Source organism: Ahaetulla prasina, chromosome 15 (genome assembly GCF_028640845.1).
Source record: "Ahaetulla prasina isolate Xishuangbanna chromosome 15, ASM2864084v1, whole genome shotgun sequence".
Taxonomy (NCBI): domain Eukaryota; kingdom Metazoa; phylum Chordata; class Lepidosauria; order Squamata; family Colubridae; genus Ahaetulla; species Ahaetulla prasina.
Window position 1 is genome coordinate 15,962,337 of NC_080553.1, and position 26,984 is coordinate 15,989,320.

General features: G+C 45.2%; 1 protein-coding gene across 2 annotated transcripts in view; it reads left to right on the forward strand.

Annotated features, from left to right (window-relative positions):
• OSBP2 (oxysterol binding protein 2) overlaps nt 1–26,984 on the forward strand; it is an 85,033-nt gene that overhangs the window by 33,540 nt on the left and 24,509 nt on the right. For both annotated transcript variants that reach the window (XM_058158000.1, XM_058158002.1), the window contains exons 3-4: nt 17,316–17,572; nt 26,239–26,431. In XM_058158000.1, coding sequence (XP_058013983.1) covers nt 17,316–17,572; nt 26,239–26,431 — 450 coding nt within the window. The remainder of the gene's footprint in view (nt 1–17,315; nt 17,573–26,238; nt 26,432–26,984) is intronic.

Here is a 26,984-nt window from a genome sequence, read left to right on the forward strand (position 1 = left end):
GTTGGCTGTGGTGAGTTGCAATGGTGAGTTAGCCATGGCGAGTTGGCTGTGGTGAGTTGGCCATGGCAAGTTGCAGTGGTGAGTTGGCCGTGGCAAGTTGACCATGGCAAGTTGGCCATGGCGAGTTGGCTGTGGCGAGTTGGCCAGGGTGAGTTGGCTGTGGCGAGTTGACTGTGTTGAGTTGGCTGTGATGAGTTGGCCATGGCACATTGGCTTTGGTGAGTTGGCCATGGCAAGTTTCCCCATCCCGCCAGTATTTCTAGGAGAGCCGCTTGAATTCCTCTAGGCAGAAGCTGTTTCTAATCTCTGAGAGACTTGATTGGCCTTCTCAGTAGGACATCACAAAAGGAAAATGACCCCCAAGCATCTGCAGTCAGAAAACCTGCAGCCTCCTCTCTTAGAAAACCCAGATGGTCCTACTGGCTCATTTTAGCATCTTTGGACCAATCTGGGCTGCTTAGGGAAGACCTTTCACCCTCCGACTGCAGGTGGGCACTCTTGCTAAGGGTAAGGAGGCAAGGAGGTAATATCTTTTTCATTCTTTCCAGGTTTTTTTTTTGTTTGTTTACATTTATATCCCGCCCTTCTCCGGAGACTCAGGGCGGCTTACAGTTTGTAAGGCAATAGTCTCATTCTATTTGTATATTTACAAAGTCAACTTATTGCCCCCCCAAACAATCTGGGTCCTCATTTTACCTACCTTATAAAGGATGGAAGGCTGAGTCAACCTTGGACCTGGTGGGACTAGAACCTGCAGTAATTGCAGGCAGCTGTGTTTTAATAACAGGCTTCTTACAGCCTGAGCCACACCGCGGCCCTTCAAGAGGTTTCACTTCTTTGCAAAATTTGCAAGGCATTGACAGATGTTTGGAACCTCTAAGGATTTTGGTAGGGTGGGTTTGCTTCAGAGACCAAAAATGAACCTTATGCTTTCTGGGGTTTTTTTTGTTTTTTTAAGCCTTGTCATTTATTTTAATCAAATGGATGTTGCTAGCAGGAAGTGCGCGCCGAGGATTCTGGGAAGCGGTTCTTATTCCTCCCTCCCCTCTTAGTGAGCGGAGGATTTCTGGTTTCCTGGATCAGCTTGGAAATGTGTTTTGCGTTTGGCTTCTTGTTTTTGTGAATTATGATGTCGGCCTTCTTTTCGGGGAGGTCTTATTATTTTGGGGGCGCGTGGAGCAAGGGGGGGCTCCTCTTGCCATCTTACCTGATTTCCAGCTCTTGTTTTCCTAACCCTAACCAGAGGAAATGGCGGGGACTGACTGGCTGTGCACACGTTTAAATATTTTCGGGAAGGGTGTTCTGTCCCCCCTCGCCTCCGTCCGAGCGATGGCTTAATTAGCTGGCACTATCAGCTCTGGCAGCAAACTAGCGAGCGTCTGCCAAGTGATTCTGTTATCTCTCTTGATGCCGATGAGTAACCCAGGAACAAACAGTACTTCAGCTCTAGTCAGGCAGTTGATTTGCAGCCCTTGCTGCTTTTCTATCCTGTGGGGTGTGGCTCCATGACTCAGCACTTCCTAGGCCTGCCCCACCCCTGCTTCTGTTGTTCCCACCTCTCCTGCCTACGAAACCTAGGGTCCAGCCAGGCCTGATTGCCATCAGCTGGGTCTGGAGGTCTGGCCTGGGGGGGGGAAGTGTCAGGGGATGGAGGCCTCGTTATCTCCTCCACCTGGCCTGCCTTTGGCTCCTGGAGCTGAGCCAGGGAAGCCGGTGCTCCCGAGGTAAGTCCTGATGGCCCTTCCCCCTCGGAAAGTGATAAGTCACTTTCTGGCAGGGGGCCCGGCTCGGGGGGCGCAGACACAACAGAGGGCTTATTTTCACGGGGGGGTGTATTTTAGTGCATGCGCTCAAAAGCCCAATTGGGCTTATTATCCAGGGAGGTCTTATTTTCAGGGGAAATATGGTAGCATCTTCCTGGCGTCATTTAAGAGAATTTTTCTGATCTCCCGCTCATTCACCCCCCACCCCGCCTCAGGGATGAGCTGGGGTAGCTATCGAAACTTCCGACATCAAGTCCTCGGGCAACCAAAGAAATTGGTTGGGAGTTGAGCCTTATTAATATTAAAGCGACCTTTTATGGGCGGGGGCCCTCCCCAGGAAGAAGTTCTATATAACCTGGCTTTGTTCCCTGCCCTTCCTTTGGTACGGTGAATGGAAAATGCATTTAAATCGCAATTAAAAATTTATCTTTCGTGACATACTTAGCAAAGACGAGAGGGGAACAAGAGACATGCGTGTCCTCCCATTTGGGAATCCGATCTCCCGAGAAAGGACAAGCAAGCCGGAGTCATCCCGGGTTAAAGGAAGTAACCGAACGGTCCACTTGCCGACTTGAATTTCTTGATTGTTCCTCATCCCTTCCTCCTGCGACGCAGAGCGGTTGGTCAGCAGCTTCGGCTGTCTTGGAGACATTTTGTGGAGGAGGAATGGGTATTTTTGGGAAGGTCGCTCCTGTTGTGACCCAGGCCCAAGTAGGTAGTAGGGAACTCAGTCAGTTTAAAAACAAACAAACTTTCTTAGAACGGCTGAGAATTAAACTCGTTCTCAGCGTCCTCCAAACTAAATCAAAGGAAATTCTTCCCAACGCAATTCCTCAGTCTTATCACCAACCTTGGTCCAATTAGGCAAACTGCCAAAGGCCTTTCTTGGCAAAACATTCAGAAGACGCCGATAAGAAACAAATGCAGCAAGACAAAGCTATCAACGTTGTTTTCCGGCAAAGCCCAAATGCCATTGCTGGTCTTTTTAAGCCTTATGGGAGGGGCCAAACATCTCTTGGCTTTACTTCAGAGTTGTCCTCTTTGCTTGAGCTGCTCTTGCCTTCTGGCAGCTCTTCTCATGCATGCATTAGGAACAGGCTCCTCCTGTTCCTCTGCCTCACTACTATCAGGCTCTGGAGGCTCCGGAGTCTGTACATCACTCCTCGATGGCCCTGGCCCCATTTCTGCCTGCAATGCAGAGTCCTCATCTGGGCCTTCCCCAGCCTCCAGGACTGGCCTGTATTCTTTCTCAGCCTCATTGACTCCGCTGCCAGCGGACCACAACACTTTGACCCATTTTGAGACGCTTTCAGAGGTCTCAAAAATCAGGGAGGGACCTTGGAGGTCTTCTAGTCCAGCCCCCTGCTCAAGCAGGAGAACCGATACCCGTGATGGCGAACCTATGGCACGTATGGTGCCACAGGTGGCATGTGGAGCCATATTGGTGGGCATGCGAGCTCAGCTCCGGCCGGCTGATTTTGGACCTTCTGGGCCCACCGGAAGTCAGGAAACACACTGTTTCCAGCCTCCAGAGGGCCTCCGAGGTGGGTGGGGAAGGTTGTTTCTGCTCTCCCCAGGCTCCTAGAAAGGTTCTGGAGCCTGGGGATAGAGAAAAACAGGCCTACTGGGCCCACCATGCCATTACGTGCCAAAAGTGGGCGCAGCCCAGAGGGGTTGTGCGGGGACGCGCAAGGGGGGGGGCGCATAAAATTATGGGTGTGGACACGCACGTGTGCAACCCCCCCAACACTCCCCCTGCTTTTGGCACACGATGGCAAAAAGGTTAGCCATCACTAACCTATATAAACATCCAGGGAAGGAGCGTCCCCCCGTCCCCCCCCATTTCCGCAGGCAAGTTTTAATTTAAATTTAAAATGCATTAAATTGGGGGTGGGGGGGGCTCAAAACTTGTAAATCCGGACTGTCGGTAGCCCAAGAGAGTAATGCAAGACCTTGGCCCGACCTCTTTAACCTGCAACCCAGGACAGGCCGAGCTTTGGTTTGCAAACCATCGTCAAACCGGTGCTGGGCCAGCAGAATCTCTTCTTCCTTCTTTGTACTCCATCCTTCCGTTCACCCGGGAAAGGTGCCTGGAGCCTCTCTTTGTAAATCCTGATTTTCTGCTGGTTTCTCTGCCGTTCTGGAGACTGCCAGCAGCTGCAGCTGAACTGGTTTGGCCTGAGCCCTCAAGGAGACAATTGCAAATCCCTTTCATGGAGAGATATAAATACATCTGTTGGGGCCATGAAGGAAAAGGAGCAATCCTGGGTTGCTTTGTTTCTCGAACAATGGGCTTGGACTGTTTTTTTTTTCTTCTTTGGCCCAGCTGTTCTCTCTGGACATTGTGGCTCTTCTGCGGCTTAATAGAAGGGCCGAATTCCCATTGTTTTCTTTCCCTTTGTCTGTTTAACCGCATTCCCACAACAACACACACCCCAGGAGAATAAGATAGGATAGGATAGGATAGGATAGGATAGAATAGAATAGAATAGAATAGAATAGAATAGATATTGGAATGTAGAATAGAATAGAATATAGAAAATGAATAAGAATTTAGAATAGAATAGAATAGAATAGAATAGAATAGAATAGAATAGAATAGAATAGAAATGAATAGAATAGAATAGAATAGAATAGAATAGAATAGAATAGAATAAATATTGGAATGTAGAATAGAATAGAATATAGAAAATAAATAGAATAGAATATAGAAAATGAATAGAATAGTAGAAAATGGATAGAATAGAATAGAATAGAATAAGAATTTAAAATAGAATAGAATATAGAAAATGAATAGAATAGAATATAGAAAATGAATAGAATAGTAGAAAATGAATAGAATAGAATAGACTAGAATAGAATAAGAATTTAAAATAGAATAGAATATAGAAAATGAATAGAATATAAAAATGAATAAGAATATAGAATAGAATAGAATAGAATAGAATAGAATAGAATAGAATAGAATAGAATAGAATAGAATAAATATTGGAATGTAGAATAGAATATAGAAAATGAATAGAATAGTAGAAAATGAATAGAATAGAATAGAATAAAATAAGAATTTAAAATAGAATAGAATATAGAAAATGAATAGAATAGAATATAGAAAATGAATAAGAATTTAGAATAGAATATAATGGAATAGAATAGAATAGTTAAATATTGGAATATAGAATAGAATAGAATAGAATAGAATAGAATAGAATAGAATAGAATAGAATAGAATAGAATAGAATAGAATAGAATAGAATAGAATAGAATAGAATAGAATAGATATTGGAAGATAGGATAGGATAGGATAGGATAGGATAGGATAGGATAGGATAGGATAGGATAGGATAGGATAGGATAGGATAGAGCTGGAAGGGACCTTGGAGGTCTTCTAGTCCAGCCCCCTGCTCAAGCAGGAAACCCTCTACCATGTCAGACAAGTGACTGTCCAGTCTCTTCTTAAAAAAAACCTCCAGTGATGAAGCAACCACGATTTCTGGTGGCGAGCTGTCCTCACTGTTAGGAAGTTTCTCCTCAATTCCAGACTGCTTCTAGCTTTGATTAGTTTCCAACTGTTATCTCTTGCCTTGCCCTCTGTTGCTTTGGAGAATAGGTTGACCCCCCCCCCCGCTTCTTCGTGGCAGCCCCTCAAATACTGGAATAACCTCTAAAGATCGATGCTGGTTTTTTACACACACACCACAAGAATAAAAACGGCTGCCGGTTAAAACCGAGATCAGATATGCAGGAGGGAGCCCCCCGCGTGTTTGGTTAACCAGGCCGCCAAAACAAATCCCCGGAGGGCCCTTTAAGAGGAAATCTCTTTCAGTTTAAATTTATTTCCTCCTTCCAATCTCAGGCCCACGGAGCTCCGTGCTTAACAGGCAATTTAAATTTTAAGAAGTATGCTTCTCTTAAAAAGGTAAAGATTCCCCTCGCGCATACGTGCTAGTTGTTCCCGACTCTAGGGGGGCGGTGCTCATCTCCGTTTCAAAGCCGAAGAGCCAGCGCTGTCCGAAGACGTCTCCGTGGTCACGTGGCCAGCATGACTCAACGCCAAAGGCCCACGGAACGAACGCTGTTCCCTTCCCACCAAAGGTGGTCCCTATTTTTTCTACTTGCATTTTTTTTTTAGGGCAAAATTTTTTTATTTTCCATAATAGTTCCCACAATTTAACCAGTGTACAATACAATCACTTATACAACAATTGATCCTATACTCAAATTATGCTCAATCTGGGCTGCTCGACCGCCACTCCCTCCCTTAATCCTTTCTACCCTTCTCATCCTTCTTCAACTTTCCCCACCATCCTTCTCCTCACTTTCCTACTTCCCCTCCTCTTCCCCACTTCTCACTACCATCCTTTCTAACCCTCTATCTTCTCCTCCTATCCTTTCTTCTCCCTCCCTTCTTTCCTACCTACCTACGTACTTTCTTCCTTCTTTACTCCTCTTTCCTTACCCTTTCCCTTCGGGAGTGGTTACCGAGCAGCCCCGACTTTACACCATTCCAACTTGTTTAATTCTACCATTATTTCTGTACAATGACAATCAATCAATTTATAATCTTCCCTTCCCCTCCCCATTTCCCTTCCCCGAGACTTCCCAGAACAGAATACAGGGTATTGTAACTAACAAACATAATCTAAAATATAACATTGCTCCGTAGGCAATGGAGGTGATCCTCTTGATCACCAACCTCTGGATCGTGTTGGACCGCTAAGACAGCGACAATCAGCTGCCCAGCGGTTCGGAATTCCCCCTCTTCGGGCAAAGAAGAGGAGGTGAGCATAAGATACATTTTTTTTTTTACGTGCTTTCAAACTGCTAGGTTGGCAGAAGCTGGGACAAGTCACGGGAGCTCACCCCGTGACACGGCGCTAGGGATTCGAACCGCTGAACTGCCGACCTTTCGATCGACAAGCTCAGCGTCTTACCCACTAAGCCACCTTATGCTTCTCTTAGTGGTGCTTTTTTAAAAAAAAAATAATAATAATAAAATTAAGGGATTTCCTGGAATCAGGATCCCCCCCCCCCAACTCTCCTGAACGAGTTTTTGACTCTGTTTGGGCTAATGGGATTTCATATCCAGAGACACCCGTTCTGTATTACTGTGTGGTAATTAAAGAGCACGACAATAGCAGCAGATTTGCGTGGGCTAAAAGCTGATTTGCATTCGGCAAGGGTGTAATTTAAGTACAGGATCCGTTATAAGAGGAACGCCAGCTTTCGTCTTTTTCGGAAGGCAGGAGAAGAAGCAACCAACGGGTGGAGAGGGGGCAACCTAGAACGAAGGAGGAATTTCCTGACGGTGAGAACCACGAACCCGCGGAACAGCTTGCCACCAGAAGTTGTGGGTGCTCCCAACACTGGAAGTTTTGAAGAAGAGACCGGACAGCCATTTGTCTAAAATGGCATCAGGTCTCCTTCTCCTGTAAACGGGGTCGGGCTAGAAGACCTCCGAGGTCCCTACCAGGTCCGGGATTCTGTTTGGATTCGTTTTGTGAGCTTAGTCTGCAGGGAAGACCGGCAAAGGACGTTCCAGTTCATAAGGCCTCGGTGAAAACGGTACCAGTTAACTGGAGGAACTGCCACTTAATAAATATGCCGTGGACGAGCGTTTGGAGAGAGCGGCAGGTGAAATATTGGGAAATGCTGAAGCCACAAAGATCTGAATCCGGCAGGCAATGATGGAAAGGAAAGTTTCTGACTTGGAAGAAGCGGGATATAAAGGATATTGACACTTTGGTCAATTTTTCCATGGGATATTTCCTTTCGCGGGAGGGAGGGAGGGAGGGAGGGAGGGAGGAAGGGGCAGCCGGAAAGGAAAGGATGGGAAGGAAGGAAGGAAGGAAGGAAGGAAGGAAGGAAGGAAGGAAGGAAAGGATGGGAAGGAAGGAAGGAAAGAAGGAAGGAAGGAAGGAAAGGCAGGCAGGCAGGCAGGAAGGAAAGGATTGGGAAGGAACAAAGGAAAGAAGGAAGGCAGGGAGGGATGAAGGGAGAGGCAGGCAGGCAGGCAGAAAAGGATTGGGAAGGAGGGAAGGAAGGAAGGGAAGGAAGAAAGGAAAGAAGGAAGGAAGGAAGGAAGGAAGGAAGGAGGGAGGCAGGAAGGAAGGAAGGAAGGAAGGAAAGGATGGGAAGGAAAAAGGAAGGAAGGATGGGGAGGGAGGAGGGAGGCAGGAAGGAAAGAAGGAGGGAAGGAAGGAAGGGAAGGAAAAAAGGAAGGGAAGGAGGGAGGGAGGGAGGGAGAGAGAGGCAGGCAGGCAGGAAGGAAAGGATTGGGAAGGAAGGGAAGGAAGAAAGGAAAGAAGGAATGAAGGCAGGCAGGAAGGAAAAGATGGAAAGGAACAAAGGAAGTGAGGCAGGAAGGGAGAGACAGGCAGGAAGGAAAGGATAGGGAAGGAAGAAAGGAAAGGATAGGGAAGGAAGAAGGAAGAAATCTGGAGCCACTTCAGTGACTGACTTCCAGCAAGCTGTCTTCTTGCCTCTTGATACACAGCTGTCCATCATTTTTCTGAAGCTTTTTATGCTGCAAAAAATAAGGTGTGGGGGGGAGACTGAATTTTAATCAGTGCTTCATGCCAAAGAAGGGAGATAATTTCCCCCCCACCCCGTTACGTATGTATGAAAAGGACGTCTTTGATGCTTTGGCTGTGAAGGAGAGAAAGGGAAGACGAAGAAGAAGAAGAAGAAAAAGACAGACCGCACGACGAAATAGATTGCATTTCATCTCATTAGCCGGTTTCCTCAACGATCTCGCTCCCTCTGGAAAAATTGGGAGGGGAAAAATTGCTACCTCAGCTTTATTATATTCGCCAGCTTCCATTAAAGGAAGGACTTCGGTCGTAAATATAGGAGCCGGAAAAGCTATTAAATATGGATGGAAGTGTGCCTTTAATATTCATTGCTGTTTAAATGGGTGCCGTAAAGATCCAGGTTTTTTTCTTCTTCTTGGGATAAATGGCTGAGGTTCCTTCGCCCCCCCTAGCTGAATGCAGAGAAAGGAGAACAGTGAGGACAATGAACCAGTGGAACGCTCCAACACTGGATGTTTTTAAGAAGAGGCTAGAACAGTCCCTTTGTCTGAAATGGTGTAAGCCCCGTGATGGTGAATCTGTGGCACAGGCGGCACGCGGAGCCATATCTGTGGGCACACGAGCGTTTCCCTAGCTCAGCTCCGTTGCGCCTGTGCGTGCCAGCCAGCTGATTTTCGGATCTTCCGGGCCCACCAAAAGTCGAGGAATGGGCTGTTTCCAGCCTCTGGAGGGCCTCCGGGGGGCAGGGAGTGTTGGGGAAGGCCGTTTTTGCCCTCCCCAGGCTCCAAGAAAGGCTCTGGAGTTTCGGGAAGGTGAAAAACAGGCCTACCGGGCCTACCGGTAACCATTCTTGCCATCGTGTGCCAAAAGCGGGGGGAGCGCATGGGGGGGGGCAGGGGGGTCATTGAATTATGGGTGTTGGCACACACGCATGCGACACTCCCTCCCTGCACGCCCCCCCCCCGCTTTTGGCACACGACGGCAAAAAGGTTAGCTATCACTGGCATAGGGTCTGAAGCGGTGTAGGGTTTCCTGCCTAAGCAGGGGGCTGAACTAGAAGACCTCCAAGGTCCCTTCCAGCTCTATTCTATTCTAAACAGTCTAAAGATCCTTGCGGGCCGGCCGCTTCGTCTTCCACCATGATCCCCTTCAGCTCTGACAGACTGTGGTTTGCCTCAACGGTCCAGCTCCTTCGTGTGAATTCCTTCACCTCAAATAGTGTTTTTTTTTTAAAAAAGGACTCCTTTCGTTTGATCTCGGCTCTGAGATCTGTTCTCGGGTCCTCGTTGCCCTTCAACCAAGCGGAGAACTCTTTTCTACAAAGCCCTTCGGCCTTTCCTTCTTAACAGTTGACCAGACATGATGAGGTTGAGGTCAAAAGTGAAGCCTTAAGCAGGATGAATTTGTTCAGCAAAAACTCCTTCCTCCTATCTAGACCAGTAGTCACCAACCAGTGGTCCGTGGACCGCTGGTGGTCCGCGAGAAAATTTTGGCGGTCCGTAGAAAAATGATTTGCATTTTTTATATTGCACTAAATACTATTTATCTTTTTTTAAAAAAAATCATATTAGTGGTCCGCAGGATTTAAAATTTTGAATTTAGTGATCCCTGAGGTCCGAAAGGTTGGTGACCCCTGATCTAGACAGTCTGTTTCTTCAAGCCAAACCAGAATGTCCAACTATAAAAGGAGAATGTGGGGGTTGTTACAGAGATCCTCAGTCATCCAAGTCACGGTGCTTTTTCAAAAGGCAAGTCGTCATTGTTAATTGCGAAGTTGTGTCCGACCCATCGCGACCCCATGGACCACTTTCCTCCAGGCCTTCCTGTCCTCTTCCATCCTCTGGAGTCCATTGAAGCTCACGCCGACTGCTTCAGTGACTCCATTCAGCCACCTCGTTCTCTGCCGTCCCCTTCTTCATTTGCCCTCCATCCTTCCCAGCATTCGGCTCTTCTCCAGGGAGTCCTTCCTTCTCCTTAGGTGGCCAAAGGATTTGAGTTTCCTCTTCAGGATCTGACCTTCTAAAGAGCAGTCAGGGTTGATTTCCTCTAGGACCAACCGGTCGGATCGCCTTGCAAGGGATCTTGCAGGAGTCTTCTCCAGCACCAGAGTTCAAAGGCCTCCATTCTTTGGCGCTCAGCCTTCCTTATGGTCCAACTTTCACAGCCTCCATTGCAACTGGGAACACTATCGCCTTCCCCGGAGAAAACAAACAGCAATGGACCACGTTCCTCCAGGCCTTCCTGTCCTCTTCCATCCTCTGGAGTCCATTGAAGCTCACGAAATCTGCTCCATCGTTGGAGTTCTTGCCTCACAATCAGGAGACCATGAGTTTGATCCTAGATAGAGGATCTGAATATGCATAGACAGCGGAACCATCTTGTTAAACAGCCAAGATTTAACAGGTTATTTTTTCAAAACAGTGGGGTTTGTTTCCTCCCCGCCCCACCCCAGAGAGAAAACAAACAGTAATGGGTTTAAAATCCGCCCCATCGTTTTTTTTTAATGCGGAAAGGCGAGATGGATTGTTTATAATTCACAATTCAGAGCGGGTCTCGTTTTTGGGAATGAGCTGAAAAAAATAAACCTCTGGGCTGCAGCATGAATTTGCATTCAGCAGGAAGGTAGTGGCATACAGTACATACATGAGCAGAAGGGAGAAGAGGGGTATTTTTTTTAAAAAAATGCAGCCAGCGGTACAATAAAACCGCTCGTCCTCAGCGGGTCTTCCTGACCCTGCCTGGGTCTCCTAAGCCAACCAGCTGAAGTTACATGACTTAGAGGAGCATATGGCTGGTGGATTCTGATCCTTTCTATGCAAGAGAATAAATAACAAGAAGGGGCTAAAAATAGCTGCTAATAGACACCCAAAGACAGTAGCAATGTCGGTTTGCGGCGTGCAATACATCAAAAGTAAAAGAAAAAAAACACATGCCGTTGTTTATGCAGTGGAAACGTTCTATAAGATAAACTTGGAAAGATTCTATGATAGCACAAGAAGGCAGGAAAGGAGGTTGTCGTTTGCACGGATTAAACCGTGTATGGGGTCTGGCTGAAAGGTGTTAGGGGGGAAAATCGGCCCTTGTTCCTTTTATTTATTTATTTAATCATATTTTTATACCGCCCTATCTCCCGAGGGACTCAGGGCGGTTTACAGCCAAGTAAAATATACACATAAATGCAAGTTAAAACCCAATTTAAAAAACTTATTAAATACGGCCGAATATTAAAACCCCAATAAAATAGTAAAACCCCATTAAAACCAAATTTAAAATTTAAAATTCTAGTCCAGTCCTGTGCAGATAAAAAGATGTGTCTTAAGCTCGCGGCGAAAGGTTCGAAGGTCAGGAAGTTGGCGAAGTCCTGGGGGAAGTTCGTTCCAGAGGGCGGGAGCCCCCACAGAAAAGGCCCTTCCCCTAGGCGTCGCCAGCTGGCACTGCCTGGCTGACGGCACCCTGAGGAGTCCCTCCCTGTGAGAGCGTACGGGTCGGTGGGAGACAATCGGTGGCAGTAGACGGTCCCGTAAGTATCCCGGCCCTATGCCATGGAGCACTTTAAAGATAATTACCAAAACCTTGAAGCGCACCCGAAAGGCCACAGGTAGCCAGTGCTGTCTGCGCAGGAGAGGTGTCACATGGGAGCCACGAGGGGCTCCCTCTATCACCCACGCAGCCGCATTCTGGACCAACTGGAGCCTCCGGGTGCTCTTCAAGGGGAGCCCCATGTAGAGAGCATTGCAGTAATCCAGACGAGATGTCACAAGGGCATGAGTGACCGTTCCCTTCTCCTGGCAGCTCTGCAAATGCGCACATCGGGAACAGGCCCCAGCTGCTCTTCGGCCCCACTTATCTCCAACTCCGAAGGCAGGTGATAACTGTCGGACGGCCCTGGCTCCCTCTCTGCCTCTGACGCAGAGCTCTCATTAGAGCCTTCCCCAGACTCCAGGGCTGGCCCATGTTCCTCCCCAACCTCCTCACTGTCCAAATCTGCCACGCTGGCTGCTGGTAGGCCACAACAGACTTTTGAGGGGGCATCAACCACAGATTGTGTGGATCACAACAAATTGTGGCAAGTTCTTAAAAGAAATGGGAATACCAGACCATCTTATTTGTCTCTTGAGAAACCTGTATGCGGGTCAAGAAGCCACAGTGAGAACTGGACACGGAACCACTGATTGGTTCAAAATTGGGAAAGGAGTCCGGCAAGGCTGTATACTATCACCCTGCCTATTTAACTTATATGCAGAACACATCATGAGAAAGGCAGGGCTAGATGAATCAAAAATTGGAATTAAGATTGCCGGAAGAAATATTAACAACCTCAGATATGCAGATGATACCACTCTAATGGCAGAAAGCGAAGAGGAACTAAAGAATCTCTTGATGCGGGTGAAGGAGGAGAGTGCAAAAGTTGGCTTGAAACTCAACATTAAGAAAACTAAAATCATGGCATCCGTCCCTTTCAATTCCTGGCAGATAGATGGTGAAGAAATGGAGGTAGTGACAGATTTTATTTTCCTGGGCTCCAAGATCACCGCAGATGGGGACTGCAGCCAAGAAATTAAAAGACGCTTGCTCCTGGGGAGGAAAGCTATGGCAAATCTAGACAGCGTACTAAAAAGCAGAGACATCACCCTGCCAACAAAAGTGCGTATAGTCAAAGCTATGGTTTTCCCAGTTGCAATGTATGGCTGTGAAGGTTGGACCATAAGAAAGGCTGAGCGCCAAAGAATTGAGGCCTTTGAACTCTGGTGCTGGAGAAGACTCCTGCGAGTCCCTTGGACTGCAAGGCGATCAAACAAGTCAGTTCTAGAGGAGATCAACCCTGACTGCTCTTTAGAAGGCCAGATCCTGAAGATGAAACTGAAATACTTTGGCCACCTAATGAGAAAGAAGGACTCACTGGAGAAGAGCCTAATGCTGGGAAAGATTGAGGGCAAAAGAAGAAGGGGACGACAGAGAACGAGGTGGCTGGATGGAGTCACTGAAGCAGTAGGCATGAGTCTAAATGGACTCCAGAGGATGGTAGAGGACAGGAAGGCTTGGAGGAATGTTGTCCATGGGGTCACGATGGGTCGGACACGACTTCACAACTAACAACAACAACTACTACAACAGCCACAGATACCCGCTGTCTCTTCTTTCGCAGAGGTGAGAGCAGAACCAGAGTGGCCTCCTCCTTGCATGGAGCTGCCAGGCTGCTGTTTGGGTTGACAGATGCAGCATTAAAATGCCCAAAAGGTCCAAAATAGCCAGTGTTTGATATTCTGCATTTTCCTTTGATTTGCTGCCAGGTTATTTATTACATTGCTGGAGCCTTCCTTCATCAGCGTATCCTGGCATACGTCCTTTCCCTACTGTTTAAAACAGACATATTTTGAACAGATTTATTCTATATGTTTAAATGATTGTGATTGGCACAAGAAGAGTACATTGGAACCCTGAACAACAAAAGAATGAAGGATGAAAGTTGATGAAAATAAATAGATTTGAAGAGCTAAATAAAGGGAAATAATGAATAACAAATGTGATAGATGGAAGATAGAAAAGAAAAGTTTTTGAATATTACGGTGACATGGAAAAAAATGTTAAAAGATAGAAATAAGAGGGGAATTATATATATATTTATATATATATTTATATTTATATATATATATATATATGGAGAAAAAAAAAAAGATTACTACATGGAAATGGTGAAAACTTCAGAAAACATATATATATATATATATATATATATATATATATATATATATATATATATATATATATGTATATATATATATATATATATATATATATATATATATATATATTTATATAAAATATAAAATATAGTAAGATATATGTAATAATAAGGGAGGTTTAGAAATTGAAGGGTGGTAGTATTATGGTAGATATCTTTAAACAATATGAAACAATGAAAATGAAATATAGGATAGGATAGGATAGGATAGGATAGGATAGGATAGGATAGGATAGAAAATATGGAATGGAATGGAGTGGAGTGGAGAGTGGAGTGGAGTGGAGTGGAGTAGAGTAGAGTAGAGTAGAGTAGAAAAAATGGAATTGAATGGAATAGAATAAAATAGAACAGAACAGAACAGAATAGAATAGAATAGAATAGAATTTTTTATTGGCCAAGTGTGATTGGACACACAAGGAATTTGTCTTTGGGGCATACGCTCTCAGTGTACATAAAAGATACATTCGTCAAGAATCATAAGGTACAACACTTAATGATAGTCATAGGGTACAAATAAGCAATCAGGAAACAATATCAATATAAATCGTAAGGATACAAGCAACAAAGTTATGCAATAACCACGAGTAATAATATTATATCTGTTTGTATTAAAATGTACAATACCCAGGTATCACCCTAATCGCGCATTGATACATATAAAATATAATATAAAATAAAAACTTCAGAAAACATATATATATATATATATATATATATATATATATATATATATATATATATATATATATATATATATATATATATATATATATTTATATATATATATTATATATATATATATATATTTATATAAAAATATAAATATAGTAAGATATATGTAATAATAAGGGAGGTTTAGAAATTGAAGGGTGGTAGTATTATGGTAGATATCTTTAAACAATATGAAACAATGAAAATGAAATATAGGATAGGATAGGATAGGATAGGATAGGATAGGATAGGATAGGATAGAAAATATGGAATGGAATGGAGTGGAGTGGAGTGGAGTAGAGTAGAGTAGAGTAGAAAAAATGGAATGGAATGGAATAGAATAAAATAAAACAGAACAGAACAGAACAGAACAGAACAGAACAGAATAGAATAGAATAGAATAGAATAGAATAGAATTTTTTATTGGCCAAGTGTGATTGGACACGCAAGGAATTTGTCTTTGGGGCATACGCTCTCAGCGTACATAAAAGAAAAGATACATTTGTCAAGAATCATAAGGTACAACACTTAATGATAGTCATAGGGTACAAATAAGCAATCAGGAAACCATATCAATATAAATCGTAAGGATACAAGCAACAAAGTTATGCAATAACCACGAGTAATAATATTATATCTGTTTGTATTAAAATGTACAATACCCAGGTATCACCCTAATCGCGCATTGATACATATAAAATATAATATAAAATAAAAAACTTGGGGGGAGACATATTTTGAGCTGCTGTTGTGGGAATTTTGCACGGATATTTTTTCTTTCTTCCTTCCTTCCTTTCTTTCTTTCTTTCTTTCTTTCTTTCTTTCTTTCTCTCTCTCTCTCTCTCTCTCTCTCTCTCTTTCTTCCTTCCTTTCTTCCTTTCTTCTTTGTTTTTTACAAGCAGACTGTCCTGCTACAACACACACACACACACACTCCACTTATTAGAATAATATGCAGATTCTGTGAGCTTCACATTTAAAAAAAAAACAGCATAAAATGTGTTTTTTATGGGTCCTGCGTGAATAAACCGCCTTTCCCAACCTGCCGGTGTTAATGAAGGTTAAAGCTTTATCGGCCTTCAGCCTTTTGTGCTGGTACTTGAGCTTCTATTAATATTTAAGAGGGTTGTTGGTTGTCGTTGAGTTTTTTTTTATCCTGTCCACTTATCCTTATCTTGGGTATCAGCAGGATTTAGCTCGTAAATCCAGGAGCATGTTCAATTTTAGCATCTTTCCTCTACCCTTGAGAAGGCGGAATCAATAGCCCGGATGGATAGAGCAACTGAATATATATATATATATATATATTTACCCACAGACACGTGGACTTCCAATCCCAGCATCCTCAGCCACGCAGGACGGGGGAATTCTGGGAGTTGAAGTCCGCCCAACCCAGAGGTGAGCAGTTTGGAAAAAAGTTGTCCTTTATAAGCTTATCTATCTATCTATCTATCTATCTATCTATCTATCTATCTATCTATCTATCTATCTATCATCTATCTACCTATCATCCATCCATCCTTCCTTCCTTCCTTCTTTCCTTCCTTCCTTCCCCACTGTCTTCTTCCTTCTTTCTTCCCCAGCGTCTTCTTCTTTCTTTCCTTCCTTCCACACCCTGCCTCCTTCTATCTATCTGTCTGTCTATCATCTGTCTATCATCTATCTACCTAGCATCCATCCATCTAGCTAGCTAGCTATTCATCCTTCCTTTCTTCCTTACATCCCCACCATCGTCTTCTTTCTTTCCTTCCTTCCCCACCCTGCCTCCTTCTATCTACCCTATCTATCTATCTATCATCTATCATCTATATATCTATATATCTATCCTTCCTTCCTTCCCCACCGTCTTCTTCCTTCTTTCTTCCCCACCATCTTCTTCCTTCTTTCCTTCCCTACCCTGCCTCCTTCTATCTATCTATCTATCTATCTATCTATCTATCTATCTATCTATCTATCTATCTATCTATCTATCTATCTATCTATCTATCTCTATCAGCCAGTTATGAAACTTATAAAGGACAACATTTTTTCCAAACTGCCCACCTCTGGGTTGGGCAGACTTCAGCTCCCAGAATTCCCTCCCCCCACCCCCCGGGCGTGGCTGAGGGTGCTGGGATTGGAAGTCCGCGTGTCTGAGGGTCCCCAGGTTAGGAAAAGGTTTGTGTGGGTGCGACAAAGTGAGGCAACGCAATCCGTTGCGGCTTCTTAGCCAAGGAAGTTGGTAAAGCTTTGCCTGGCAAAGGAACTTCCTGCTTCTCCGCTTCCGCTGTGGAAAATGGTTTGTGTTGAACCGGGATTGCCAGTCCCATCGCCCCAGAGTTGTGGTCCTGGGGTCAGCTCTACGGGGACCTGGGGAAGTGGTTATCCGGTGTCTCTGGAAGGCCCCAAGTTGGGGAATCCAGGTGCAATGCAAGGTGTTGTTTGACTTTGCATTGCGGGGTGGTTTTTGGTGTGTTTTTTTTAGTGCTGTCCGGCCTGTAACCATGGAAACGATGGTCTTTCTCCTCCTCCTCCTCCTCCTCCTTCTCTTTCTCCTCCTTTCACTCCACCGCTCCTTCCTTTTCACAGATGACTCGGGCGACGACGAGGAATCCGCCTCGCACGAATCCGACAAGAGCGAAGTGCACGGCACCTTGAAATACCTCTCCGGGAAACTGGATGACCTCAGCGCTTTCAACGACTTGATCTCCAAGCACGGGGCGGCTCTCCAGAGATCCCTGAGTGAGCTGGAGAACCTCAAGTTGCCGGCCGAGAGCGGAGAAAAGATCAAAGCCGTCAACGAACGAGCCACCCTCTTCAGGATCACCTCCAATGCTATGATAAATGTGAGCGCGTCCTTCGGGCGGCTGCTGGGGATTTTCCAGGAGGGGTGTGTGTGTGTGTGTGTGTGTGTGTGTGTGTGTCTTTGTGTGTTCCCTCCCCATTGCAGGTCTAAGGCAGGGAGGGATGGAACTAGAGGACGGTGGGACAGGCACGTTGAAAGCTCACCTTTCTGAGCAACCAGACAGGACAGGTGTATTCTCTTTTCCGTTGTTGTTTTTTTGTCCTTGGCTTGCGCCCCTTCCGTTCCCTGGTGTGTCGGACAACCTGTATATGGAAAGGAGTTCCAGCATGTGGAGACAAGGGGGGAGGCATGGCTAGGATGCCCTCTCCCCTCCTGATACAGGGTCTTCTGACCTAGGCTTCCCCAGCAGCACGACGCCGAGTCCGCGCGTCCCGATAAACCCCTTTTATTTAATTGACGGTGGATTCCTCTCCCGCAAAGTCTTTCCTCTCCCGCAATCTTTCAAGATAGTTCACAATTACCTCTAATAAATATCCGTATAATTTTTTTAATCAGTACCTGTTAAATTTTTTATCTAAGTTAGGGTTAGGGTTAGTTTGAATTGCTACGAAAATGCTATTAAACCCGGTAGATGGTTAGCGTGCAAATTTTTTTTATTATTATTTGAATTTATATCCTGCCCTTCTCCAAAGACTCAGGGCGGCTTACACTATGTCAAGCCATAGTCTTCATCCTATTTGTATATTTATATACAAAGTCAACTTATTGCCCCCAACAATCTGGGTCCTCATTTTACCTAACTTATAAAGGATGGAAGGCTGAGTCAAACTTGGGCCTGGTGGGACTAGAACCTGCAGTAATTGCAAGCAGCTGTGTTAATAACAGACTGTCTTAGCAGCCTGAGCTACAAGAGGCCCCTTAAATTTAAAAAGAGAGAGAAAGAATCACAAAAAATAACGCGGTTAGTGGATGACCAAGGACAGTTCAGATATGGGAATGAAGAGAAGGAAAAAAAGTATACAAGATTACTATAGAAAATTGTATGAGCGAGAGAATATAGAGGAGGAAAGTGTTAAACGGTACTTGCAGAAAGCGAATTTACCTCAGATCCCTAAAGACACCGAAATGATGCTGGAAGGAAATATAACAAGGATGGAATTAACTGAAGCACTTAAAAAAAAAAATGGGAAGGCACCCGGCCCAGATGGATTACCAGCGGAATATTATAAGACATTACAGTAGTCGTTGAGTCTCCCATTACTAGAAGTTATGAATGAAGTTATGTTAAAGATGAAACTACCTAAGTCATGGTCAGAAGCTTATATTACATTTATTCCAAAGATAGTTCACAATTACCGACCTTGATCAGGCTTGGAGAGATATTGGCTTGGCCGATATCTTTCAGACACCCTGCAATACTTGGCAAGAATGCAGGAATGAACAAATTGTCTCCTGCAAACTCCACTCCCCTTTCGCTCCTCTTTATTTTATTTATTTATTTATTTATTATTTATTATTTTATTCCCGCTGGGAGGGGCCATTCACCGTCCACCTGTAGCCTTACTTCCAAGTCGACCTTTGATCTTTAGCTGTTCCCTTCGTCTGGCAGCTCTGCGCATGCGGACACTGGGGACAGGCTCCAGCTGTTTATTTATTATTTATTTATTTATTGAATTTTTATACCGCCCTTCTCCCGAAGGACTCAGGGCGGTGTACAGCCGGAGATAAAATACAAAATATGTACAATTAAAACAAATTAAAACATATCAAAATTACAAAAACGGCTAATAATTAAAATTAAATTTAAAATATTTAAGAATATTAATAAAACCCCAATTTAAAATCAAACTATTATGCCAGTCCTGCTTGAATAAATAAGTATGTTTTTAGCTCACGACGGAAGGTCCGAAGATCAGGCACTTGACGTAGGCCAGGGGGGGAGTTCATTCCAGAGCGTCGATGCTCCCACAGAGAAGGCCCTACCCCTGGGGGCCGCCAGCCGACACTGTTTGGCGGACGGCACCCTGAGGAGACCCTCTCTGTGTGAGCGTACGGGTCGGTGGGAGGCATAGGGTAGCAGCAGGCGGTCTCGCAAGTACCCGGGTCCTAAGCCATGGAGCGCTTTAAAGGTAGTAACCAAAATCTTGAAGCGCACCCGAAAGACCACAGGAAGCCAGTGCAGACTACGGAGCAGTGGTGTTACGTGGGAGCCACGAGCAGCTCCCATTACTACTCGCGCAGCCGCATTCTGGACTAACTGCAGCCTCCGGGTGCACCTCAAAGGCAGCCCCATGTAGAGAGCATTGTTCTCCTGCCTCACTTGGCCTTACTTCCAAGTCGACCCTTGTTCTTTAGCTGTTCCTTTCATCTGGCAGCTCTGCGCAGACGGACACTGGGGACAGGCTCCAGCTGTTCTCCTGCCTCACTTGGCCTTACTTCCAAGTCGACCCTTGTTCTTTAGCTGTTCCCTTCGTCTGGCAGCTCTGCGCATGCGGACACTGGGGACAGGCTCCAGCTGTTCTCCTGCCTCACTTGGCCTTACTTCCAAGTCGACCCTTGTTCTTTAGCTGTTCTCTTCATCTGGCAGCTCTGCGCAGACGGACACTGGGGACAGGCTCCAGCTGTTCTCCTGCCTCACTTGGTCTTACTTCCAAGTCGACCCTTGTTCTTTAGCTGTCCCCTTCATCTGGTAGCTCTCCGCATGCGGACACTGGGGACAGGCTGCAGCTGTTCTCCTGCCTCACTTGGCCTTACTTCCAAGTCGACCCTTGTTCTTTAGCTGTTCCCTTCGTCTGGCAGCTCTGCGCAGACGGACACTGGGGACAGGCTCCAGCTGTTCTCCTGCCTCACTTGGCCTTACTTCCAAGTCGACCCTTGTTCTTTAGCTGTTCTCTTCATCTGGCAGCTCTGCATGCGGACACTGGGGACAGGCTCCAGCTGTTCTCCTGCCTCACTTGGTCTTACTTCCAAGTCGACCCTTGTTCTTTAGCTGTCCCCTTCGTCTGGTAGCTCTCCGCATGCGGACACTGGGGACAGGCTGCAGCTGTTCTCCTGCCTCACTTGGCCTTACTTCCAAGTCGACCCTTGTTCTTTAGCTGTTCCTTTCATCTGGCAGCTCTGCAGACGGACACTGGGGACAGGCTCCAGCTGTTCTCCTGCCTCACTTGGCCTTACTTCCAAGTCGACCCTTGTTCTTTAGCTGTTCCCTTCGTCTGGCAGCTCTGCGCATGCGGACACTGGGGACAGGCTCCAGCTGTTCTCCTGCCTCACTTGGCCTTACTTCCAAGTCGACCCTTGTTCTTTAGCTGTTCTCTTCATCTGGCAGCTCTGCGCAGACGGACACTGGGGACAGGCTCCAGCTGTTCTCCTGCCTCACTTGGTCTTACTTCCAAGTCGACCCTTGTTCTTTAGCTGTCCCCTTCGTCTGGTAGCTCTCCGCATGCGGACACTGGGGACAGGCTCCAGCTGTTCTCCTGCCTCACTTGGCCTTACTTCCAAGTCGACCCTTGTTCTTTAGCTGTTCTCTTCATCTGGCAGCTCTGCGCAGACGGACACTGGGGACAGGCTCCAGCTGTTCTCCTGCCTCACTTGGTCTTACTTCCAAGTCGACCCTTGTTCTTTAGCTGTCCCCTTCATCTGGTAGCTCTCCGCATGCGGACACTGGGGACAGGCTGCAGCTGTTCTCCTGCCTCACTTGGCCTTACTTCCAAGTCGACCCTTGTTCTTTAGCTGTTCCCTTCGTCTGGCAGCTCTGCGCAGACGGACACTGGGGACAGGCTCCAGCTGTTCTCCTGCCTCACTTATCTCCAACTCTCGAGGGCAGCTGATAACTAGAATATGGCCCTGGCCCCCTCTCTGCCTCCAATTCTTGTTATTTCTAGATTCCCTAATGCTAGCAAAAATATATATATATTATGGAAAGCGAAGGTCAGGGCATGTCCCCAAGCAACCATCTGACCCAACTTCAATGTGCAGTGTGAGATTGCTTTTGCTCCCAGAAGTCAGGGATACTGCCCCAGAGTCGTCCAAATGTTATGATCGGTTTTATGGTTTAATAGGACTCGGGGGGAGGGGGGGAAGAGGGGAGGGAGTCAAAATAGCAGGAAATTACGCCATTGATTCCAGCCACCGTGGTTGGTATGTGCTGAGTGTGTATGTAAAAATGAATCCTCCTGCCTTGAGGTTGTGCGGCATCGTTTACTGTTTTCCCAGATAGTCCTCGACTTACGGCTGTAATTGAGCCCAAAATTTCTGCCCGCTAAGCGAGACGTTCGTTGACTGAGTTTTGCACCCCCGTTTTACGACTTTGTTAAGCACCGCAGCTGTTAAATTAGTCACACGATTTTTGTTAAGGGAATCCGGCTCCCGTGCGGACTTGGCTCGCCAGTCAATTGGAAAAGGGGATCGCGTGACCACACACATACACGCCGGGGACGCTGCGACCGTCATAACTATGAACCAGTTGTCAAATGTCTGAATTTTTGATCGAGCTGAGAAGATGCTGCCGGTACCAGAAATGGACCGTATTGCGGATTTGTTTCCTAAATAAATCAGATTGCTGGGCCGCACCAACGCAGTAGCTTCCCTCTTGGTGGGAGAAGCTCCCATCTGCAAACACGCTGCTGCGCCCTCTCTCTCTCTCTCTCTCTCTTTGACAGTTTAATTCGCAGCTTGCTAATTAGTGTCTTTCCTTTTATTTTAATCACATTCCCGCTATAGCTGGATGATTGGTGTTTCCTGTCCCCCCTCCCTCCCCTTTCTCTCCTTCCTTGCAGTCATCAGTTAACTCTTGAATGCCGAGAAGATTAAAAAGTCTGTTAATTGATAACTCGGTCGGAGGATTTTCCATAATTCCTTCGATAATCTTCTCTTTTTTTTTTTTGCTAGAATTGACACACACATTTTCTCTCACACAAACACCACCGTTTCTCCGAGTTGCCACAGGCAGGGTTGGCTCAAAGAAACCAACTCATCCTTGTTCTGAGGCTGTTCGTTTGATAGAAACCTTCATCTTAACGGAGTTGGAAGGGACCTTGTAGGTCATCTAGTCCAACCCCCCGCTCAGGGGGGGAGACCCGCCTACACCATTTCGGAGAAATGGCAGTCCAATCTTTTCTTGAAAGTCTTCCCGTGGCGTGAACCGAGTCTTTGAGTTGTTCTGCAGCTGTTATCATGTGAAACTAAGATTGAAGGGTGGCTTGTATTAACTGGGTTTTTATTGCTGGGTCTCTTCTGACGAACAAGTTTCTTTAGCCAGCCCCATAGATTTTTCCATTGGGTGAAGGTCTGGGCTCTTCCCAGGCCATTCCAGCACTGGAATAGGATGATCTTGAAACTCTGGTGGCTCAGACTGCTAAGACAGTCTGTTATTAACAGCAGCTGCTTGCAATTACTGCAGGTTCAAGTCCCACCAGGCCCAAGGTTGACTCAGCCTTCCATCCTTTTTTAAGGTAGGTAAAATGAGGACCCAGATTGTTGGGGGCAATAAAAGTTGACTTTGTATACAATATACAAATGGATGAAGACTATTGCTTAACACAGTGTAAGCCGCCCTGAGTCTTCGGAGAAGGGCGGGATATAAATGCAAATTAAAAAAAAAACCTCCAAAATAAAAAAGTGGTGTTATTAGCCATCAAACCTCAAAAATACACTTTTCCCAAAAGGTTTCCACAATTTTGGCCGCCGCTGTATTTTACTTTCCTTTTCTTTCTTTCGGTTGGTAGCAGGTTAACCAGGCATACCCAGCACCCTGGCAACTGATCCCAGCCACCCTGTTGCCATCCTCTGCCATCCGCGCGTTGCAATCAGCCACTGCCCGTTGAGCTGTGCTAATAATATCCAGGCCTTTTCTATGTTTCTCCTTCTCTCCTTGTTCCTCTTCTGCTTCGCTGCTCCTTCATGCCCGACCTCCCATCGTTTTTGGAAGTTTAATTCTTTCTCCCTGGAGAAACCGGACTTTTCCTGCACATGCATGACTTTGGTCAAGGGAAGCCATTAAACCGTGAACGTTTCTCTTCCCTGCACCAGCCAGATAGATAGATAGATAGATAGATAGATAGATAGATAGATAGATAGATAGATAGATAGACATTTTTTTTTGAATTTATATCCCGCCCTTCTCCGAAGACTCAGGGCGGCTTACATTGTGTAAGGCAATAGTCTCATTCTATTTGTATATTTATATACAAAGTCAACTTATTGCCCCCCCCCCAACAATCTAGGTCCTCATTTTACCTACCTTATAAAGGATGGAAGGCTGAGTCAACCTTGGGCCTGGTGGGACTCGAGCCTGCAGTAATTGCAGGCAGCTGTGTGTTAATAACAGGCTGCATTAGCCTGGTGAGCCACTTCCCAGCCCTTTATAGATAGATAGATAGATAGATAGATAGATAGATAGATAGATAGATAGATAGATAGATAGATAGAGGTAGATAGATAGATAGATAGATAGATAGATAGATAGATAGATAGATAGATAGATGGATGGATGATAAATAGAGAGAGAGACTCACAGACAGATAGATGATAGATAGATAGATAGATAGATAGATAGATAGATAGATAGATAGATAGAGGTAGATAGATAGATAGATAGATAGATAGATAGATAGATAGATAGATAGATAGATAGATAGATAGATAGATAGATAATAAATAGATAAGATAGACAGATAGATGATGGATGGATGGATGGATGGATGGATGGATGGATGGATAGATAGACAAACAGACAGATAGATAGATAGATAGATAGATAGATAGATAGATAGATAGATAGATAGATAGATAGATAGAATTCTTTATTGGCCAAGTGGAAGGAAGGGCCTTCTCTGTGGGGGCTCCCACACTCTGGAACGAGCTTCCCCCAGGTTTACGCCAAATACCTGACCTTTGGACTTTCCGCCGCGAACTGAAGACACACCTTTTTATCCGCGCGGGGCTGGCTTAAATTGAATTTTAAATGTCAAATTTTATTAATTTTAAATGGGGTTTTTTAGTGTATGGTAAATTTTTAAATTTTCAGGCTAATTTAAATAAGTTTTTTAAATTGCATTTTAATTGTATTTTGTATTGTTCGTTTTATTTTGCCTGTACACCGCCCTGAGTCCTTCGGGAGAAGGGCGGTATAAAAATCAAATAAATAAATAAATAAATAAATAAATAAAGTGTGATTGGACACACAAGGAATTTGTCTTTGGGGCATTTGCTCTCAGTGTACATAAAAGAAAAGATGCATTCGACAAGAATCATAAGGTACAACACTTAACGATAGTCATAGGGTACAAATAAGCAATCAAATCATACTAGGAAACAATACAAATCGTAAAGATAGAGCAACAAGTCGTAAGTGGAAGGAGATGAGTGGTAAGAATAATGAGAAGATTAATAGTAATAGTAATGGAGACTTAGTGAATAATTTGACAGTGTTGAGGGAATTAGTTGTTTAGCAGAGTGATGGCATTCGGGGAAAAACTCTCCTTGTGTCTAGTTGTTCTGGTGTGCAGTGCTCTATAGCATCGTTTTGAGGGTCGGAGTTGAAACAGTTTATGTCCAGGATGCGAGGGGTCTGTAAATATTTTCCCAGCCCTCTTTTTGACTCGTGCAGTATACAGGTCCTCCATGGAAGGCAGGTTGGTAGCAGTTATTTTTCCTGCAGTTCTAATGATCCTCTGAAGTCTGTGTCTGTCTTGTTGGATTGCAGAACCAAACCAGATAGATATAGAGGTGCAAATGACAGACTCCATCATTCCTCTATAGAACCGGATCAGCATCTCCTTGGGCAGTTTGAGTTTTCTGAGTTGGTGCAGAAAGAACCTTCTTTGTTGTTCTTTTTTGATGACGTTTTTGATGTTAGATGTCTGTTTTAGATCTTGAGAAGGGGCGATGCTGTCCTTTCCCTTTTTAAAAATTTAATCCTTGGCGGTTCTCAGTTCTCAGATATTGGCCAACTTTTTTTTTTTTAATTCCTTCTCTGTTTTCCCCTGCTTGCAACTTCTTCTCTTCCCCCACCAAGAGAGATTATTATAAGCATTTCCACTTGTCTTGTTTTATTTTTCCCGCAAGCATATACGATAATAGATCTTGCTTTGAATTGTTCATCATCTTTCCCTCTTCCTGGCTCAATTTCTGTGCCCTATTTTCTCGACACTTCCACTTTTTGACTATTTTTAAACGGAGATAAAGAGAATAGAATAGAATAGTTTAGTTTAGTTGGAAGGGAGATCTTCTAGTCCAACCCCCTGCTTAGGCAGCAAATCCTGTCTATCTTTTTTAACTAAAAAAAAGTTTTAAAAAAAGGTTCCGGTAATCATCTGTGACTACCAGCTGTGCCATTCAATCGTGGGAACCTTTTTATATATATATATATTTTCAAAGCATTTTTAAACTACCGGTTCGAGCGAATAGGTAGTTAAAAATGTGTTTAAAAAAAAAAAGTTCCAACGATTGCACGGCACAGCTGATAGTCACAGGTGATCATCAGAACCTTCTTCTTCTTTTTTTTTTTTTGCCTTTTAAAAGCGTTTTTTTTACTACCGGTTCAGGTGAACCGGTAGCATTTTTTACTACCGGTTTGGGCGAACCGGCCCAAACCGGTAGCATTTCACCCCTGATCCTGGCCTTCTTTTCAGCACTGGCTTCTCTTCCGTCCACACGCAGGGAGCGCTCCGCCATTATCTGATCCCTTTTCCTCCCTTCCTTTCTCAGGCCTGCCGGGACTTTCTGGATCTTGCAGAGGCGCACAGCAGAAAATGGCAACGGGCCCTCCAGCATGAATGTGAGCAGCGCATCCGCCTGGAGGAGACCATCGAACAGCTGGCCAAGCAGCACAACAACTTAGAACGGGCTTGTCGGGGGGCGCCCAGCCTCTCTGTGAACCCCGCTGCTCACGCGTCCCAAGGTGAGTTGCCTTGACCTGGGCAAGAGGGGTCCTCCGGGGTCTTCTGGAGCAGAAAAAAGAGAGCCTGCAACAAAGCCGGGGGACAAGAGGCGAAAGAAGCCCTCAGACCGTTTAAATGTTTCGTGACGTCCCAATAATAGGTAATTCTTGACTTATTTCCATAACGGAGCCTGAACATCATCATAAGCCGTGAAGTTTTCAATCGTGTCACCAACACAGATTTGACGATCTGGCTGTGCGCAATCATTTAAGCGATTCGCCGTGGTCGTTCAGTGAATCCCGCGGTCGTTAAGCCAACCCATTTTTCGCCGTGGGGTATTTTTTTGACAAAAACCGGTGGTCCTTGCCTGATGACCACAATTGAGCCCAAAACTTTGGTTGCTAAGTGGAGGCATTCGTTAAGGGAGTTTTGCCCGGTTTTACGACCTCTCTTGCCACGGTTGTTAAGTGAACCCCGGCCGTTGTTAAGGTAGTCACAAGGGTCGTTCAGTGACCTTGACTTCCCCATGGACAGCCACCCAGCCTTCCTCCTCCTGTCGGGCGTCTCGAGCGC